This window comes from Chiroxiphia lanceolata, chromosome 10 (assembly GCF_009829145.1).
Source record: "Chiroxiphia lanceolata isolate bChiLan1 chromosome 10, bChiLan1.pri, whole genome shotgun sequence".
In the NCBI taxonomy this organism is placed as follows: Eukaryota; Metazoa; Chordata; class Aves; order Passeriformes; family Pipridae; genus Chiroxiphia; species Chiroxiphia lanceolata.
Window position 1 is genome coordinate 484,119 of NC_045646.1, and position 20,259 is coordinate 504,377.

A 20,259-nucleotide genomic window follows, 5' to 3' on the forward strand; every position below is an offset into this window, starting at 1 on the left:
TCTGCCACTGAGTCCCAGGACATCCAAACTCAGGCGAGTCCCTCTCACATATAGAGAGGAGAAAGGATCTCAGATAAGTTTTCCCACCTTTTTCTGTGTTTTACCACAAATCCCATGTGTCTGCCACTGTGGAAGTTGTAAAAGCATCACCCTGAGCAGCTCTCCATGAACGGTGAGTGTTGTTTTTCAGACAAGTATCTGCCTCAGAGCTTTGGTTTGGCTCAAGTTCTGCTGAAGTTCCTGTGACCTCTGGGGAAGTGTATTTTTGGAGCTCAGTAAATGTCTGGTTAAACAAGCAAGATGTTCCAGCCATGGCCATGCCCACAGGGTGTCCCTCCAGCCAGAGTGCCACTGTGACAGGCTGTTGGCCAGTGTCTCAGAACCTTCAAAACCCCTGTGACCCCTAATAATGTGACTGTCCTGGGGAAGGATGTTACAGGCAGAGCTAGCTGGGATAGACTGGTGGATTGGAGAGTGAGATTGAAAAATGTTTATGGCCATTATCTATGTACTCTTGCTATTTATTCAGAGTGCTGAGATTTAGGGTTTTTCTTCATTAACTGTGTGTGGTGTGAACACCTGTGGTTTTGTCTGTGCAGAGACATGGTTTGGTTTGGTGCAAGGGAGTACAAGGGAAGGTTTAGGTACATAGTTTGTTTGTGCCTTTACTGCAGCACTTCTCCTCCTATAGACCCAAACTATTCTATTTGGAGAGGTCTCTTGTTGGCACCCTGCATTAATAATTTAAAAATTGTACTTGCTTTGTTGAGGAAAAACATCAGATAAATGGTAGCTGTTGCAGTTCTGTGCTGAGGAAGCTGTTCCAGTTTTATCAGAGCTTTCTGGGATGGCTTTAGCTTCATGTGACCTTGGTTCCACTCTCTTCACTGTGTTATTTGCCTGCCAGGTTCTTCTCTCTCATCCTTCCTCAATAGAGATGTGGCTCATAAAAAGGTTGAGGGGTCACTCAGTGGCTGAGGGGCCCTTGGTCAGACTTGTCTCTTGATCTACAGAATATTAATAAATCAAAATAAGAGATAGGACTTGGAAAAGGGGCATCTGAGAAGAGCTAATAACTCGACTCTTCCTTACCTGCCAAAGCAATTCCTTCCACTCACCTTTTCCTTTCGAGCACATGGTGGCTACAGTTGTGTTTGATTTGTATAAATCCTTTCCTACTTCCAAAATACCCATTAAAAAGATGCTTTGCAACATGAAGCCAGAGGACAGTACTTTGGTGATGTTCAGAGTCAGCCAGCGCTGCCCTTTTGGATGTGATGGCCTCACTGCTGCTCAGCTCCTGGTGCCCCAAAGACCTCTGTCCCTGGGGTGAGGGTGTGGGGCTGGGGTGGGAGTTCACCCTGTGCTTCTGCTGGACAGGTGATGCAGAAATTGGCAGCAACAATGTCAGCTCCTTGAAGAGTGAAGAGTTTCACGTGAGAGGCTTCTTAGATGAGCTCAATGGGGAGGAAATCTGGGGTTCCTCTCATGCTTTGAAATCCTGCAGAAAAACAGTTTCCATGGAAACCGCCAGTCTGAGCGAGTACGCGAGATACGTGCTCAGAACCATCTGCCAGCAGGTAAAGCCCCAAAACTGCTCCTCCATCCTCATTTGGGGAAAGAGCTTTGTTTATTTGAAAAGTGTAACATCTATTTTGGTGCAAAATTAATGTTGGAGTGTGTCAGCATTTGTGTTCTGTTTGAGTTTCCTGATGTGGACAATTTATGCATGGAGTAGTGAGTTATTTGGGTTAAAAAATGCTTTAGTTAGTTGCTAACATCCCCCTGCACTCTCAGAACTGAGACGTTTTTCCTACCTGAATCTCAAGTACTTTGGGAAGACAGAAGGACCACTCTATCAGCCTTCTGCTTAAAGGGCTTTTACAGTAGCATTTGTGTTATTGCAAAGTTGCTCTCAAAGTACAGAAGAAATTGATTTTGGAAAACCTGTTAACAGTCTTAGACGGGTGGTTCCGAGTGACAGAAGACATTGCTAATCTCACATGTGGCATGAGCCATAGTTCAGTGCAAGTTTTGCATATGAAACCATCACTTTTCTGTTCAGCTTACCAAAAGTTGGTATTGCCTTGAAACTCTCTGCTGAATCTGTCCTTTGACTCCTTACAGGAGTGGGTTGGAGAGCACTGTTTGAAAGAACCTGAGAGGCTGTGCACTGACAAAGATCTTATTTTGGATCCTGTTCTCTCAAACAAACAAGCACAGAAACTCCTTCAGCTTATCTGTTATCCTCATGGCATTAAGGAGTGCCCCGAGGGTGACAACCCTCAGCGGCAGCACATCAAGTGCATCCTTCAGGTGAGGGGCTGGGGCAGTGCCAGCAGCACCATCCAGGGACACTCATTTGCAGCTGCTGGTGCAGCCAAGGATTAGATTATTCTCTAAAGGTTCTGGGTGCTCAGGACCTGCAGTCTCTGTAGGGAAGGTTTGTGGTGTGACTCAGGGTGTCTCGTTCCTGTGATCCCGAGCCAGGGAGGAGCAGCACACCCATCACTGCCACTCCTCGTCACCAGGACTTGGGAGCCGCTCTCAGGGCTGCTCAGGAGGAGGTTCCTGCTGTCCCTGTGTGGCTCTGGGACAGTACTGGGCTGGCAGTCACTCCTGCTCCATTGGAAAGGCTCAAACGCCTTCACAGACAGTCCCAAGCTGACCATGTCTTCACATTCAGCTGCATTAGGGACAGTTCATTTCCTAAACTGCAAAATGGATTTTCTGTGAATAGCCCTGTGGAAAATCAAGTCTGCAATATCTGGACCAGGCCAAATAAGGGTCAATGTCCTCCAAAAAAAATCATGTCTAGATGGCCTCATGCTAAATTCAGACCTATCCACTTGGATGGCAATGCCATGAATTGGTGGAATTACCAATGAGAGAGAGAACTACGTTTTCTGTATTTACATTTAACTAAATTCAGATTTTGCAGAGAATGAGATTCTTATTCAGAAAAGCTGTGAGGTTAAAAGTACCAAGGAATGGTGTTAGCTGCAAGGTGTGGAAGTGCATGTTCTTTAATGCTGTGATGTTTTGGTATGTCATTAGACTGTTAGAAAGATCAGTGATTGTGATGATCTGCTTATAGATGAGACTTCTGCACGTGATGGGTTCGAGTATGAGATTCATTCCTTCAGACCTGTAAAATGTTGACTTTAATGTTAATATTATTAACAATTAACATGTGTAATGTTAATTCTCCCCTAGAACTTAGACCAGTGGACTCTGCGGCAGTCGTGGCTGGAGCTGCAGCTGATGATCAAACAGTGCACGAAGGAGCCCGTGAGTATTAGTTTTCAAACTTCCTTATCTAAATATTTAATGTACAAAAGTATGTTAAATTTTAAGGTAGTCCATGAGCAAACATGCCATGAATGTGCTAGTGTACTTGTGTTTCACTGTAGGGTTCTGGGGCTGTGGCTGAAATGAACAGCTTGTTGGATAATATCGCAAAGGCCACAATAGAGGTGTTTCAGCAATCCGCTGAGCTAAACAATAACTCTTCTAACTCTGGTATAGGCCTCTTCAGTCCAAACTCTGTTGGAAATGCTGACACGAGTAATACAAGACAGAATGGTAAAAAGACATTCCTAAGGTATTTTTTGTAGCACCTTTTTAATCCTTCTAGCCAACATGATGCTTAACTGTGTATGGATTGCCTAGACTGTGTTGTACTTGAACTAGGCATGTGTAGAAACAGTTACCTGAAGGTTCCTTCTATTTACTTTTGTTTGACAATAAATGTAGTTGCTATTCTTGAAATTTCTGGACACCAGAAATTGTGACTGCTCAGTCCTCACTAGTTACCCCAGATGTACCGTGCCACCGCTTTATTGAACAGTTCAGTCTTGTAACAGTTAATAGTGGCTGCAAAACTGCCTGCATATTTTGACTGAAACAAGTTTGTTGTACTCCTAGTTCCTCTGAGTGGCGAGGAGTGTGGCTGGTGGCCCCCCTGATTGCCAAACTGCCCACCTCGGTTCAGGGCAGGGTCTTGAAAGCTGCGGGAGAGGAGCTGGAGAAAGGGCAGCATTTGGGGTCATCTTCTAAGAAGGAAAGAGATAGACAGAAACAAAAAAGGTATGATCTTGGGGAACCCCTGCAGACAGGGGCTAAACCGTGTTTGTGAGGGAGGAGTTTACTGGGGACTCAAAATTTTATCAACTCCAAGGGTTCAGGTGTGAGTTGGGCTGAAGGAATACCATTGGTTCCAAAAGAGGAAATGTAGAAGCTTTGTAACCCATCTGCCAGGGGCTGTGCTGCAGCTCAGTGATGGGAAATGTTAGGGATGTAAAGGAACAAGTAGAGCACTTGTTGTCTCTTCCCTTATGTGCCATTAGGCCCCTTTGCTTGCATTAAGATCACACCATTGTCACTTCACTTGCTTCCTGTTGGGAATTGAGTTTAAGCTCATCTCTAACTTGCCAAAACATGTGAGAATTTTGACTAAATGGTTATTGATTTTCCTTCAGTAAAACATTCTTCCATGGTGCCTGTAATGTTTTTGCACTTCCTTGGGGTTATGCTAGAAGTTCCACTGAATTAATCCCACGTTGGAATTTTAGACCAATTCAGGCAGCTCTTGTTCTAATCAGAGCTCCTAGGGGAAACTTCCTCGGGGTTCACTTCAGACCAGTAGCATGGATTAGAAACTTTCGCTGTCTTATCTCTGTTAAAATGTTGCCCCTGGTTAATCAAAGTAGTCTTAAATAACCTGCCCTGTTCCTGAGTCAGGCCTTCAGGTGTGTGGGCAGTTCTTGGTCACTCAGGGCCCCCTGAGCCGGGGGGTCTCAGTAACAACATGTGTATCTGGGCTGGCTGGGGCTCTGCCTTCCTGGGGCATGGTCTTTAGTTCCTCTGGCAAGACTTTAATTGACTAAAATAGAAGCAGACATAGATGCAGCAGTGCCACTTCAGGGGAGAAAGCGTAGACAAAACAGGAAGGGAGCGAGATGGGAAGTATCAAAATAACTTCACTAATGGAGTGCTGTGTTTGCTTCTCCTAAAGCATGTCCCTGCTGAGCCAGCAGCCTTTCCTGTCACTGGTACTCACTTGCCTTAAGGGACAGGATGAGCAACGGGAAGGGCTTCTCACATCCCTGCAGAATCAAGTTACTCAGGTAAAACAAGCACAGAACCACGAGCACCTTTGTTAGGGGTGTGTGTGTCAGCAGTTTTATGTGTATATGATGGTGTAAAACTAAGAAAATTACAGTGCAGTGGTGTGCCAAAAAGCAGTCCAAGGAGGGGAGAGTGGGGAGGTGTTTGTTCCTTTTTTGAATGTGAATACATCTTTTTTTCTAAATTTATTACAGAGAAATACAATGAACTGGAGTCCGATTTCAGTTCTTTCCTGGAAAAACAATAAAGGAGTTAGTCCTGAGAGGAACAATCTTCCCAGTCCCTATCTTGATCCTAAAGAGTTTTTATAAGTTTGAAGGTGTCCTTCTTGGGAAAACCCGTCGCCTTCTTCAGCTGACACAGATTGAGCTTTCATATTTTAAAAAGCACTGTTCCTGGTCCCCGCCTGGCCACTGCCTGCAGCTCTCCTTTGGGTTTCTTGTGCTTGCTCACAGCCTCTGCTCATCCTGCTCCAGAGTTCCTGCTCCCACCCAGCTCAGGCTGCCTTTGAACTGAACATGTCCCGTGCCCAGAGCAGTGGGTCACGTCTCCTGTCTCTGACTTCAGTTTCTGTGACCTGCTGTGACAGTGAGAATTGGTACCTGTATGACTTTTTTTCCCATATTGCCCCTTGGCTCAGGTCAGGCTACAACACAGGTCCACATTCCGGGGAAATTCATTCCTTTGATGGTTTTTTCCCCCAGTTTCTGCTGTTTGGGCTTTCCTTTCACTGTGAGGGTTCTCCTCTGAAATGCAGCTGGTCCAGGTTCCTTGAGCTTCTGGTTGTTTCTCCTCCAGAGATCCCACTGAGAAACTGCATCCAGTGCAAGAGATCTCTTGACTTACCTGTGGTGAAATAGGCTGTTTCAAACAATATTGTTAAGAAATGCGTATCAAAGCTGATTTTTCTTTTTTTGCTGCAACAGGAAGATGCAGTCACACCACTGACAGCAGATCATCAGCTCCTTACAAATTAACTTTTTCTTCCCACCACTTTGTTTAATCTGCTCAAAGCCTTAAGCAGGCAAGAGGATAAAAAGGTCTTTTATGATTCCTGATAGATAATGGTCACAAATACTTAAAGGGAGAACATTACAGGAGGAAAGCAACCTTAATCCAATGCTTTTTCTTAGATCCTCAGTAACTGGAGGGAGGAGCGGTACCAGGACGATGTCAGAGCCAGGCAGATGATGCACGAAGCCCTGCAGCTGCGCCTCAACCTGGTAACGAAAACTCGTGGTTATCCTGATGTTAGGAAAAGATGCAGCAGGTACTCTGGAGGAGGTGGTAAGGAGCAAGGAGCTCCGGAGCATCCAGCTCCCAGGGGGACAGGGCAGCTGTTTATTCCTAAGGGATCCGTGCACCTGAGGAAGCCAAGGGAGCCAGGGGGAGCTGCTCTGAGCCATGCAGAGCCTTGCTGCCTGCTCTGTTGTTTTGCAGGTGGGTGGCATGTTTGACACAGTGCAGAGGAGCACCCAGTGGACCACAGACTGGGCCCTTCTGCTCCTCCAGATTGTCACCTCAGGGACTGTGGATCTGCAGACCAACAAGTATGTCTGCACTGTTTAAACAGCTAATTTGTGTCCTTAGGCTTTAAGTTTAGGTTGCATGTGGGTTATTGTTACAGTTTTTTATCCTGTTACTGCTTGAGTGGGATTTAGGGCTCTGTGCTGGCCTGGGGTAGGGGTACCTCCATTTGGGAAAGCCCTGGAGGTGCCTTTCACACCCTTCCTTGCCTATCCCGTGCCTGAGTGCTCCCCTGAGTCTGTAATTCCTGATGCCTCTGTTGGCAGTCTGTGCTGTCTGTGGCTCTGAGCTGGGGTTTAGGATGAGATTTGTGTGCACATCCTGACAGTCCACCTCAAGTGTACAGTGGGGCTCAGGAATGTGAGCTCAGGTGTGTGTGTGTACAGAAAGCCCTGAGAAACCCTGGCCAAGAGCTTCCTCTGGGGCCTCTGCCATGAATATCTGTGCCTGGATCTCCTGGCAGTTGTGGTTCCTCAGGGTAACACTTGCTTTTGCTCCCAGGGAATTGTTCACGACTGTGCTGGACATGCTGGGGGTCCTCATCAACGGGACACTCGCCTCGGACCTGTCCAGTGCCTCCCAAGGAGGGCCTGAGGAGAACAAAAGGGCTTACATGAATTTAGTGAAGAAATTAAAAGTAAGGGTCATGTCTCATTTTCAACATTTCCTTTGAATTGCTTTCTGCTCCCATCTTTTAATCATGTCATTCCTAGTGTCTGGAAAGGCCTCTTGGAAATACAGGAGAGACTAAAACATACCTAGTCATAAAAAGGAGAAAAAAAAGAAAATACAAATACAGGACTGTGGAGGTGGGAAGATACTTCTAGGATTTTCTTCATATTCAATTAAAATTGGGGACTCTGCAAGACACTCAGTTGCTTTTATTTATGTTTGAGATACTAATTTTGTATTATGTATTTTCTACACTGTGTTTAAACAAGAGATGAAAAGAAAATTTACATTCTTTAAACAAAGAGAAAACCCCAAAAAACCCCCTTGCAAAGCCACTTGCTTAAATTTAATAAAAGTACAAGGAAATGATTCATGCAGAAACTGGACATTTCTAATAGTGAAAGCAGTGCCATGTTCTCTCCTGCCCCCTGTGTCTGGCTGACGGGTGTGTTTGTTCCCCAGAAGGAGCTGGGGGACAAGAGGTCTGAGAGCATCGACAGGGTCCGGCAGCTGCTGCCGCTGCCCCGGCTGACGTGTGACATCGTGGCCTGTGAGCCCACGGGGGCCCTCATCGACACCAAGGGCAACAAGGTCACGGGCTTTGACTCCATTGACAAGAAACAGGCAAGAGCAAACGTTCGTCTCGGCCTCCCTTTCCCTGGGTTCGGAAGCGCAGGAATTCCGTGCGAGCAGGCACAGCCTGAGCAGTGCAGGTGTTCCTGGGCAGGGTGGTGAAGGCTGTGAGACACCCTCCCAGTCCCCCAGCAGTGTGGGCCCTTACACAGATGGGCTTTCTGTGGGCAGTGCTGCCAGCGCTGAGGAACACTGGGCTTGTCAAATAACACCTTTAAAAAGAGTTGCAGGTGACAGGGTGTTCAGTATCAGATGCAATTCTGTTCCAGATATTTCAGCCTGGAGAAGAGAAGGCTCCAGGAAGACCTTACAGCCCCTTCCAGTACCTAAAGGGGCTCCAAGAGGGTCAGAGAGGAACTTTGAACAGGGGCCTGGAGTTACCAGGACAAGGGGGAATGGTTTCCCACTGACGGGGAAATAGATAGGATATTGGGAAGGAATTCTTCCCTGTGTGAGTGATGAGGTATCGGCACAGGTTGACCAGACAAGCTGTGGGTGACATGTCCATGGATAATTTTTTTAAAGTGAATTTATGTAAAAGAGAAGGATAGAGCTTAGGATAGAGCTCTTCATTCTACAGACTTGGCAGGCAGGTTTTGGTGACATAGTGCTTAGGCTTCCTCCCCTTATTTGAATATGTAAACTTTTAGCAAGAGTATTCTCTAATCAGCAGATTTTTGATAGATATTTGACTTTTCCTCCAAAATATCATAGGTGGAACTTGAGATTTTTAGCATGGCTATAAGCAAATGCTCCTATAAAAATATAATTGCTTTCCTCTAATGGCAGCCTTGGACAGAGGTTAAAATCCCACTCGTGTGCATTTGGTGCATTTTGTGGAGGGAAAACATCCTTACTGGATTTTTCTGACTCAATCAATCATGTACAAAAGCAAGTCTATTGTTCAATTTTCTCAAATCTTGATTTCCCTTTGCTTCTGAAACAGGGTCTTCAGGTGTCATCCAAACAAAAGGTGTCCCCTTGGGATTTATTTGAAGGTCACAAAAACCCTGCCCCTCTCTCCTGGGCATGGTTTGGGACCGTTCATGTGGACAGGAAGGTGATCAAATACGAGGAGCAGCAGCACCTGCTGCTGTACCACACACACCCCAAACCCAAACCACGCAGCTACTACCTCGAGCCCTTGCCCCTTCCTCCAGAGGAGGAGGAGGAAGAGCCCACCACACCTGTGTCTCAGGAACCAGAAAGAAAGCTGGGAGAGCTCTTGGATCAGGGAAAACACGCCACGGATGATGAGAAGAAGGCAAAGGGCAGGAAGCGGAAGTCAAAGTCGAGCTCCGGGGCTGAGGTGAGTGGTTGGTGCCACACAGAACCTGAAACACCCCCCCAGAGCTCCTGGTGTGGTGTAGTTCTGCCTTTGGAAATGGTTCTGCACCTGGAGGAGTCAGTCCCAGTGAAGGGAGGGAATGGAGATGGCCAGGAGGAGATCAAACTTGTTGGTTTAAACCCAGGTCCTGTTCAAATGGAAACCAATTTGGAAAAGGCTCTTTCACACAGACAAACTGTTCTACTGTGCAGTTTGGTCTGGTTTCTGAGATACTTTCCTTTTTATTGTATTGGGGTTTGAGTAACAGGTTCCTAAGCTGAAGAGTCACTTAGAGCAAGGGTTTGAAAACATGTCTGGCACCACCTGAATGATAATAATTAATAGTAATAATAATAATAATAATGATGATGATGATGATGTATGTTTCCAGCAGCAGAGTTCTGTGTGGTTGCAGCCTCTCCACACTGCTGCCAGCATGGCCATTCCTGGTGTGGATGTGCTGGTATTCCCTCAGCATCCAGCTGGTTTGTCCGTGGATGTGCTGGTATTCCCTCAGCATCCAGCTGGTTTGTCCAAGTGTTGTGGTTTGAGTAGCTGTAATTTCAAGATAATTTTCTGGCCTTTTTGATGTTTCAGTGAAGTTCTTGCTGTTACTTATATCCTGGTGCAGTGAGCTGTCCTTGTGCTCCACCTGACCATAGCCTGCAGAAGGTACCTGCTAATCCGCACCCATGGCTGGGGTGTGCCTGGAGCTGTCCCTGGGAATTACCAGCCTTCATCTTGTTTTTACATCACTGCCAATGACAAAGGAACTATCTCTGTCCTTCAATAATTCAGTAGGAAAATGAGCATTATTTATGAGTTAGTAAGGGGTGAGTGTCAGTAACATTGCCTTTTGTGTGTGTTTTAAGGACTATCCCCAGCCCAGCCTGTACAGAGTGCCTCCCTCCTGCTCCCCGCCGCCGATGGCTCACGCAGCCCCCCCGGCCCTGTGGGGGTACAGCCTGGGGGGGCCCCCCCTGCAGCCCGGCTTCTTCCTGCAGGGCCAGCCCCTGCCTCCAGGTACGGGCAGCTCCGAGGGCACAGCCCTGTGCGCTCCGGGTGGCCCGGGACAAACCCCGCTTGGGACACGTTCTGGTTCTCCCTCTCTCTGGTTCTCCCTCTCTCTGGTTCTCCCTCTCTCTGGTTCTCCCTCTCTCTGGTTCCCCCTCTGTCTGGCACAGGCTGTGCCACTGGTGCCCTTTGGGTGATTCCTTCAGCAGCCGAGGGCTCTCGAAGGGCTTTGCTGCCCTCAGTTGTAGCTCTGCCTCTGTGAAGGTGTTGAACTTTCTGGGCACATGAGCCACAAGGAGTTCCTGTGGTGGCAATGTAAGAGAGCTGGTGGGGTGACATGAGAGAGGGACGATTGAAAGAACAAAAGTCCTGTGGGTTATTTTCTTTTTTGATTAATACCAAGAGCCGTGGTGGCTAATTTACCATCTGCTGGACACGGGCTCACATTTTTTTCAGCATTTCTGATATGTGCTTAATTTTGCATAGGATTGTCTTGTTTCTTCCAGTTAATGAGTTACAGTTTTATAAGGATTTACTGGCTCCAGAGGGCAGCAGTTTGTTATGATTTGAGAAACACTATCGAGGCTTCTCCAAAATTATGCAGGAGAAGTTAACAATTTGTTTTCCAGTTATAAATGTTAAATATTTTTTTTCTGAAGCTCCAAATACAACTACTCTGTATTTAAACTGTGTAAAAGTCTTCAGAATATACCAGAGAGTGGCTAAAAAGTTTAGGGAAATGCTGCTTTTGAGAACAAATGTGTAAGATCACCTTTGTAAGTCTGATGGAAAGATACATGATTTTTATCAAATAGCAGAGAGTGCATAAATTGCTACCATCTCATTATAAAATTAGCTTGATGTCTTTAGCTGTTCATATCATGCTTTGGATCTGACATGCAACTTTTGTTCAGCAGTAATAGTGAGATGTTTTATGTGGCATAGAACATACAGCAGCCCACAGGCTTTGTACTTTTCATTCTCATTTGCAAGTGGCAATCTTCAGTTACTTTTCCCATTAAATTTTCAGGCCAGAAATGTGGTTTAGTCCAGACTTTGCCTTTGCAGAGATGTGTTTATCATGGTTGTGTAGAGCTGCTGGATTAGCAGTGCTCTGTACCAGCGATGCTCTTAGGGAAGGCAGAGGATACATTTGTGTTTTGGGTGGTTTTCAGGTGGTTCCAGGGTGGACTCAACGGGCTCCTTTGTGCCAGTGAACACGAAGCAAGCTCTGTCCAACATGCTGCAGCGGCGCTCGGGCTCCGGGATGCAGCCGCCCGCGGTCCCTGGGATCCCACCCCAGCAGCAGCTGCTCCAGAGGAAGCTCCTGCAGCAAGAGCAGCAGCAGCAGCAGCTCCTGCGGCAGCAGGTGCAGGCACGGGCTCTCCAGCAGGTTTGTCCAGGCCCTCGGTCTGAGGAGCAGCACCCTGGGTTTGCCCCTGTTGGGCTGTGTGCCCTGCCTGGCTTACAGGGGGGAGCCAGCTCATGGTTACAACAGGTCCCCCAGTATTATTCTAGCAGGGCCAACTGCCTTTAAACATAATTTGATGTCTTAGTCCCTTTATTTTTCCTGTGTTCCATAAACTCAGGGTTTGCTCCTGCCCCTTGATGCCGCCCTTGTTCCCTGTTGTGTCACTGAGGCTCTCAGAGGATCACAGGCACCAGGTGCCACCAAGCTGCCAGTGAGTGCACAGTGAGTGCCCAGGGAGCCCAGCAGAGCTGTGCCCATCCCTCTGTGCACACAGGTGCCTGTGTTGCCCAGGAATATCTGTATTGCTGCAGGGTACAGGGGCTGGGTGCCAGACCACACACAGCTCTTGTGCAGTGCCCCTGGGAGCCTGAGCTGGTTCTCAGACTGTGCTTGCAGACAGGCTGCTTTGAGACTGATGGTGTAAGCCCAGGCAGTTGGGGTTTGGATCCCAAAGAACCAGCACTGTGTGTGCAGTAGCTGGTGGTAAACCCAATAACTTTGTCTTTACTCCCAAGCCTTTCTATATCCTTTCTTACCCCACTGCAGTATATAGTACCTTACCCTTTTGCTGTCTTGCCTCCAAACTCTGTGCCGTGCCCTCTTTGCTCAAAATAGTTCATAATTTCAGCAATATCCTTGTCATTTTGCCAGCTGTCTCTATTTTGTTACAGCTGCTCATTATCCTTCTCATCTCTCTCTGATTTCCTGCTGTGATCCGTGCAAAGGCCTCTGAAGTACTTAAATTGCAGCTGAGTGACAATAGTTTTATTGGAAAAATTATTGCCAGCTTGAAATCCCTGGCAGTGGTGGGGACAGTTCTGTAGAATCCATCTAGAAGGACTCTGCTCCTTAGATCTGTACTCTTGGAAATGAATAGTTGTGGTGCAAGGTCTTCGACAATATGACTTGTTAGAAATCGTTGAGTATTCTGTATAGAATGAGTGGTCTCCTGTGCAGGGTGAGGGGTCCTCTCCACATTTAGAGTTCTTGCACTGAGCAGCGGTGCTGTCCTGAAGGAAATGGTCATCACTCCATGATTCTTTAGGGCACAACTTGGTGGGGTTTGTGTCCGGAGCCAGAGCTGTTCAAGGGGTTGTATCTGATGGCTGTGTCTTGCAGGGGCAGCCAATGGACCAAGCTGCAGCTTTTGCTCCGCAGGCTCGACCCCCGTCCCAGCTCCCGCAGTACCCAGGGCTGCAGCAGACACAGGTAATGCCTCATCCCGGGAGCCCCTGCATGGGAATGCTGATAAACAGGGCACCCTTCCCCAGCCTGCTCCCTGTGCCAGGGGTGTGCCTCTGCCTGTGGCTGGGGGTGCCGGCCAGGCCTCCTCCTGGGATTGCTCATGGCCTCCATGTCTGGTAGCTGATGAACGTTTTTGGTGTGACCACTTCCCAGTTTCTTCTGATGTTGTTGGTGGGAATAATAAGCATATTTCAGTGTTAAGATGGACATCTGGCCAGTTTTTGGCCAGTAACTCTATTATGTCATGGTTATTCTGGTGCTCGGGATTTTGGGGGGATATGAGGAAAATAGAGATGGAGTTTTGGAGCAGAGCCCTGTTCCTGCTCAGCACCTCTTGGGAAGGCAGCACAGTGGGGGTTCCAACCTGCACATATGGCCGTGTGTGACAGCGAGTGACCACGTGTGACCATGTGTGACAGCGAGTGACCACATGTGGCCGTGTGTGACACGTGTGGCCGCGTGTCAGCTGCCTGAACCTGCAGACAGAGGGGGTCCCACCAGCATGGGGGACAGGTGGGTCGGTGTGTGGGGACAGCACTGCAGCTCTCGCTGAGTTGCCTCTGGATCTCCGGCTCCTTGGCGAGGCCGCCCCTCCTGCAGCTGGGCCGTTCCCCCGGGCCGATGCAGTCACTCGTGTCGTTCCCTGCAGAGCCTTCCCCACGGATACGCCCTGTTTGGCAGCGCGGTGCAGCAGCAGCAGCCCCAGCCCGTTGTGGGGCTGTCCCCCGTTGTGGGGCTGTCCCCCGTTGTGGGGCTGTCCCCCGGCTGCCCCGCGCTGATGGAGCTGCGGCAGGACCGGCACCCCTCGTACCTCCCACAGCAGCCCCACACCTACGGCCCCGCCAGCACCCCGCGGTGAGTGGGAACCCCGGGAACAGGGTGGGGAGAGCCGGGGTTAGAATAAAGCCTGTTAATAATAGAGTCATAGAATCAGAATGGTTTGGGTTGGAAGGGACCTTGAAGACCATCCAGTTCCAATCCCTGCAGTGGTAGGGATGCCTTCTGCTAGACCAGGTTGCTCAGGTTGCTCATTGACCAAAATGAGGTTAACACCACATCTAATTAGCAATAAATATGCCTTTCTCTCCAATTTCCCTGTGATTTTCCCTCATTTAACTTTGATTTCAAGTTGGTCTTGGCACACCTTTTAGTCCAGCTGTCCTCTGTGGTTGCAGAATATAAAAATTCATTTAAAGATGGATCCTATTTCCCTACACACAGAGATCTGGAATCCATATTATGCAAACACGTGTGTGGTATTAAAAAATCAATATTCCAGGTTTGCCAAAGAATCTGTAGTCAAAAAAGCACAAGACCAACCTGATAATTCAACTAGAAAGAGGCAAATGAATTTTGCTAAGCCTGAGTGGATGGGATTGCCTTCAGCTGAGAAGCACAGCTGAGTTGCAGTGCCTGTGAGAAACAGGAAAAATTCATTGGTAAAGAAATGTGACCAAACAGAAGGCAAGTGAAGCAGGAAAGAAATCTGTCAAAGGGAGTGTCATGGAGCTGGCAGAGTGGAGAACTGGAGTTTCCAATGACAGCCTTGATTCAGATTTCTTTTCTAACAGCCTGGTGCAGTCCAACTAGCAGTCCAGCTATGTTGTCATAAGCAGAATATGGATGTGTCCTGTATGGAGCTGTGCAATTCTCCCTCAACCCCTGGTTTAGTTTAGTGAAATCAGTGTTTCAGGAGCTGTGAACCTTTCTGTATGTTCTGCAATAATCACTGATTCCTTAACCTCTTTTAAATTCTTGCAAGCCTGGATATTTTTAAGGGTATTCCCAGCTTTGAGTATGCTTGCACGTCTTCAAAAAGTTTGGCCTTGGCTCAATTGACAGCCTTGTGTGCAAACCTCCAGGGTGCCTTTTGTTGGGAATGAAGCTGCTGGCCTGGATTGCCTTGTCTGTGCTGAGCTAACCAGCTAAGCTAAATTGATAACACAGTTAACATCTTTCAGTATTCTAGAAAAGGACTATTAATTTCAGGGTTTTCCAGTATTTTAGAAAGTAAAAAGTCCACTTGTGATAGCTCATTTTCAGTTATGGTGCTTGGGTCTGATGCTGTTCAGGGGAAGGTGTTATTGCCTCTGTCAGTTACTGGGCAATAGTATGGCACAGTTTATTGTGCAATGTATAATGTAGCAGCTTTTAAATCTGTGGAAGTCTGAAGTCGCAGCTATAGTTAAGTTCTCCCAGACTATTGTGCTCTGTCTGTAAATGAAGTTTAATCTGTCATTTTTTCCCCACCAGACTGAGCCATCAGCCTTTGCAAACGGGTTCCCTGGTTGGAGGGGGACTGGACGGCGCCTCTGCCGTGGGGCCACACCCTGTGCTGGGCGTGGGGCAGCCGCTGGAGCCGGGCAGGGAGAGGCAGCAGAGGCTATTCCAGGTGAGGGCTGGACCGTGCTGAGGCTGGGGCTGTGACAGAGCAGGGGCTGTGACAGAGCAGGGGCTGTGACAGAGGAGGGGGAGTGAGCATCGCTGTGTCAATGAGAGTTACACACTCAGTCGCACAAGTCTTCGAGTCTAAAACTCCAGAGCCCGGTGCTACAAACCCCACCTGCCTTTCCCTGAGTGCAGTCATTCCTTGTTTACTTTGGGGACTTCCAGAGGAGAGCTCTGGACATACGTGTAAAACTCTGTACTTGGATTTTCTGGATTAGGGAATACCTCTGGAGAAGGTAGCTTTGAGAACGGCCTGGCTGGCTGTGCTGGGCAGAGGTGGTGGTTGTGTGCTCCCTGTCTGGCCTTACAATGTCACTGGCGTTAAACCAAAGGGCCTCTCGCCTGTCTGGCCCATCTCCTCTGTTCTGGTTTGGTGATATTTTTTAATTTGGAGGTGAGTCCCCGAGGCAGTGTGGGCCATGTCCCTGTTGTTCAGTGCCCACCTTCTCTCAGGTGCAGCAGCAGCCAGCACTTGGACTCCAGCCCCTGCAGCCGCAGCAGCTGCTGGTGAGCAGAGTGTTCGGGGTGTTTGGGGGGTGTGTGGGGAGGGACAGGGTGGGCTCTGTCACCTGTGCACAAGGAATATTTCCCTTGGCCATGTGAGGTGCTGATGGTTGGCACTGCCCCTCGTGCTTGTGCCATGTTTGTGGAGCGCCCCCGTGCCCTGGCAGCTCCACCACGGCTGAGCTCCGGCCCCTGCCCTGCCCCATCACAGGTGCCTGTTCCCACCTTGGATTTTCGGGATGTACTGCTAACAGGCTAGGGGGAAAATGGGGTTTATTTTTTGAAGATACTTTTAAATTACATTGTTAGTCATGACCCAGAGCTGCATGAAGACAGCTGAACAAACTGAATTACTTTTGAGACACAACTTTCTGCTTGATTGGAGCCCTTGCAAGTTTAGGGAATGATTTGACCCAATTGCCATCGCTACCAAGTAATTTTTCTGGACACATCCACTGAATTTACAATCTCATTATGCTTGTTCCCTTTATTTCCACAGTTTTTCCAACCATATTTAAGGTAGGTGAGGATAACTAGAAAAGTAGAAAAAATACAGTAATGCTGAAATTGCAGCCTCCAAGTTTAAAAGCATTAATCTTAGATAATTTTCATCAATTTTTAAGTTTTTCTTAATAGGTTTTATATCTGGAACAAACTGCGGGAGAGTGTCACAGCAATGGACATCTGCCCAGCACAGGCTCCTCTGCCAACACCTGCACAGCAGAAGGTGCTGTGGGTTGGGTTTGTGTTCCCAAAAACCCCGGTGTGGTGGCTAATACCTTTGACTAACCTAGCATTTACTATGGCCTGGTAGCCAGGAGATTACACAACATATTTTAAGTGAAGGATTTGGTTTCAGAAAGGGAAAAAATGCTGAAGTCTTGTAAAATGCTGAAACTGCCTTCAGTAAGCACAAGGTTTTGCTGAGCAAAGCTTGGGCGGTTTCTGCAGCGCCCACAGAGTTATTAAGGTATGGGATTACTCAAATTTTATTCAGCACCTCAGGTTTCCAAACTGCATCATGTATCCCTGTGCAGAAGAATCACTTAATTAAAATTCGAAGTGTGTGCATTTGCACTAGACCTAATGAGAAAAACAAAAATTGGGATTTAGGAGGCAGACCTGTTGAGCTCAGAGACCTGAGGGTGAGTCGGAGATGGGTGGTAGAGGCTGGGTTTGGGGTGCTCGTCACATTGTGCCTAATGCCATGGCCAGTGAGGGCTCCCCAAAGCCTTCTCTTCTCCATGCTGAACAGTGTGAGATTTCAGGGCAGGCAGAGAACGTTCTGTGAGCTCTGAGGGCACTCCCCATGTCCTTGCTGTGCTGTTAAACCCCAGCCAGGACACCCACCTGCCCTCGCTGCCCTCCCCACGCCCTGGCCCCTGTGCCGGGGTGGCACCAGCCCAGCACCCCGTGGTTCCTGCCGTGGCAGGGGCACCGTGTGGGTCCCTTCACCTTGGCTGTTCCCATTGCAGTTCCCGAGGCCAGGCCTGCAGCAGACCCCGCAGCAGCAGCAGACGGCGGCGCTGGTCCGGCAGCTCCAGAAGCAGCTCTCCAGTAAGTGTGTGCACAGACTGTGGAAATGTGTGTTTGAACACGAAGGTATCTTTCTGGAGATCTCCTGCCTATTTACCTGCTGCCAGATGTACATGGAGGTCGTTCACCTACTGGCAGTGGGTACCTGTCCCCGTCCTGACGTGACACCCAAGCCCTGGGTTTGGGGCAGCCCATGGGGTGGTCCTGTCCCCCCAGCACAGGACTGGGGCTGGGCCCCCTCACCCTCTGCCCGAAAGGTCCCCGGGGCAGTGAGTGCCTCTGGCCTCAGGGGAGGAGGGGTGTGCGGCCTGTTTTTTGCCACCGCTGCAGCAAATACAGGTGTTTTTCCGTGTTTTGGTACAGTCACCCCCTTTGCTTCCTCCACCAGGTAACCAGCCACAGCAAGGTTACCCCACTTCTGACCGTGGCTGGGGGGGGCCCAGGAGACCTTTGCACTGAGGAACAGGACTCTGGAAATTCAATGTACTGCTCATGATTAGACAGCAGGCTTGAGATCTCTTCTTACTTCCATCATTATTTTTTGTGCTGCAGTTGATGTGAATATGTATCAAGGTGGGTTTGGGTTTGGGGTTATTTTTGCATTTAACTAGAATTCAATGTATGGACTTGTGGGCCTATATGAAGAATGTTATCACGGATTTTATGAATTTGGTGCTTTTTAGGTCCTGTTACTTTTAAGGAGAACAAAGAATGCTGGATTTATTTATTTATTTGTGGGGGAAACCATTTGGGTTTTTTTTTTAGGGAAAAAAAAAAAAGAACTGCACTGGACCAAACTACCAAACTGAAAGGCACTTCAGATTTTGGCATAGAAGTTAATTTGTTCATTAAAATGTTCACCTCTTTCTTTGTTGGTAGAACAAGCATCAATTCAAATTCTGTTTATTTGACTGTGATTTTCACATGCACTTTATAAAGTTCTTTGTTTAAAGTACCAATTCCTCTTGCTCTTATTGTGGTAAGAAGGTGCTGAAGTGGGTTTATTGCTTGTATTAGAACTTCTTAAAGTTTATATTAAAAGCCACAATGTCACGTTAATAAACCTTCTGGAAGTAGCAGTGTTCTCATCCGGGGTCTGTCATCCGAAGCTCTCAGGGGATGGTTCCAGGGGTGACGGGGACTGAGTGCTCCAGGAGGGCTTTGCTCCATTCCTGTAGGGAATCTCTGAGTCCTGGTGGGGCCTGGTGGGAGGTGACCCCCCATGTCTCCCCAGTGCCAGCAGGGACCGGTCCCATCCCAGCCCTCCCAGTGTGAGTGTGGCAGAGCCCCCGAGTCCTTCCCACAGTTTCAGCTGCCCTGGAGCTGACAGCCTTTGGATGATCCTCCTTTCCCTGGAGGAACTGTTCTGTCACCTGTGTCTGGTACCAGCGGGGCATGGCAGGAATTCCCAACCCCAGGTGGGAATCGATGGCTGGCACGAGGCATTGCATCATCAGTGAGTACAAATCCACAGGCAAATTATCAACCAAAATCACCACAAACAAATCATTGTTATTCAAACCTGTGCAAACAGATCATAATTTTGCCCATACTGGAGGTGAAAAACCAGAATAAATTTATTACTACTTTGTCATTTAGGAGCTATTCTATATGATTGGGGTTTTTTAATGCGTTCGTTTTGAAAGTGGAACTTGAAGGGCATTTAAAATACTCTGGGAATATTTTTTCCCTATTTTTCACTAACTCAGTTTGCTTAACTGACCATACAAGGAGGCTATGGATGGTGTCATAGTCAGGTGTTGTGTGGGGAGGGGGAAGGCTGCACCTCACACGCTTCAGAGGGCCTGGGGCAGCACAGCCAGCTAATGATGCATGTTATATCTATATCTATATCTTGTATACGTCATATATATGTAATATAAGAATAACTCACTACATGGAAATCTGTAGATTTTGGTTGGCTTTTACAACAGTCGAGTCTCATTCAGGTAAAAGTTACTTCTGTTCATTTTTTTAAAGGATTTTTACTGCTCTTTTTAGTAGCTTAAGCTATTACAGAGATTAACTGTTGAGATTCACGTCATCCAACCCCTCTGTGGCCACCAATCCATCAGTGCTGTGGAAGGAGGGAACAAGGGAATACTGACTGTGTGTGGCTGATGTCAGGGATGGATTCACTGAACCCTTTGTGCCCTGACCACGCATAGGTTCCCAAATTTAAGAGGGGAATCTGTGTGTGTATTTTGAGCCCTCTGTCCTGCATTAATGTATTTCTTAGGAAGAAAATAAGAAACTCTGAACCTTAGTTACAGGCTTAAATATTTTAAAAATTGATTTGAGCAGTCCACTCTGAGATTGGTCAGTGTGAAATGGGCAGGTAACCATTTCCTACCATCACAAAGGGATTTTCCCATCAGGTATAGAAGTTCCTTTTTAGGCCTATGTGGCTGCTGAACTGAGGAATCACAATTCTAAACTGAGTAGCAAATTCAAGCAATTGTTTTCTAGTGAGAAACTTTAAGAAAATGCTTTTGTGGCAATAAGAAAATGATGCCAAGCTGCAGTGGTTCTACACCCAGTCTGTGTGCATTGGCTTAACAGTGCTGAGCAGAGCTCCCTCTCTTGTTCCATGCTGAGTCCAAAGCTGGCCTGTGTCATACCACGGCTCTGCAGAAAAGACTGTGGCAAACAGAGCTATCCTATTAAAAATACTTCACTACTTGTTTCACCATGAAATATTTATTTAAAAAATATACTAAATATTAAAACACATTAAGAAGGTGATCTGCAT

The 20,259-nt window shown here is 47.6% G+C and overlaps 1 protein-coding gene across 1 annotated transcript in view; it reads left to right on the forward strand.

Moving 5' to 3' along the window:
- Positions 1 to 18,270, forward strand: part of MED12L (mediator complex subunit 12L) — a 101,667-nt gene extending 83,397 nt beyond the window's left edge. Inside the window, exons 26-45 of the mRNA XM_032697822.1 lie at positions 1,381 to 1,580; positions 2,128 to 2,316; positions 3,217 to 3,291; positions 3,414 to 3,604; positions 3,928 to 4,089; positions 5,018 to 5,129; positions 6,264 to 6,353; positions 6,571 to 6,680; positions 7,159 to 7,294; positions 7,792 to 7,953; positions 8,909 to 9,271; positions 10,162 to 10,312; positions 11,479 to 11,696; positions 11,893 to 11,985; positions 12,894 to 12,983; positions 13,669 to 13,874; positions 15,273 to 15,411; positions 15,921 to 15,974; positions 17,447 to 17,528; positions 17,896 to 18,270. Of these exons, the coding sequence (XP_032553713.1) occupies positions 1,381 to 1,580; positions 2,128 to 2,316; positions 3,217 to 3,291; positions 3,414 to 3,604; positions 3,928 to 4,089; positions 5,018 to 5,129; positions 6,264 to 6,353; positions 6,571 to 6,680; positions 7,159 to 7,294; positions 7,792 to 7,953; positions 8,909 to 9,271; positions 10,162 to 10,312; positions 11,479 to 11,696; positions 11,893 to 11,985; positions 12,894 to 12,983; positions 13,669 to 13,874; positions 15,273 to 15,411; positions 15,921 to 15,974; positions 17,447 to 17,528; positions 17,896 to 17,966 (2,894 nt within the window). The 3' untranslated portion in view covers positions 17,967 to 18,270. The remainder of the gene's footprint in view (positions 1 to 1,380; positions 1,581 to 2,127; positions 2,317 to 3,216; positions 3,292 to 3,413; positions 3,605 to 3,927; positions 4,090 to 5,017; positions 5,130 to 6,263; positions 6,354 to 6,570; positions 6,681 to 7,158; positions 7,295 to 7,791; positions 7,954 to 8,908; positions 9,272 to 10,161; positions 10,313 to 11,478; positions 11,697 to 11,892; positions 11,986 to 12,893; positions 12,984 to 13,668; positions 13,875 to 15,272; positions 15,412 to 15,920; positions 15,975 to 17,446; positions 17,529 to 17,895) is intronic.
- The last annotated feature ends 1,989 nt before the right edge of the window (positions 18,271 to 20,259 follow it).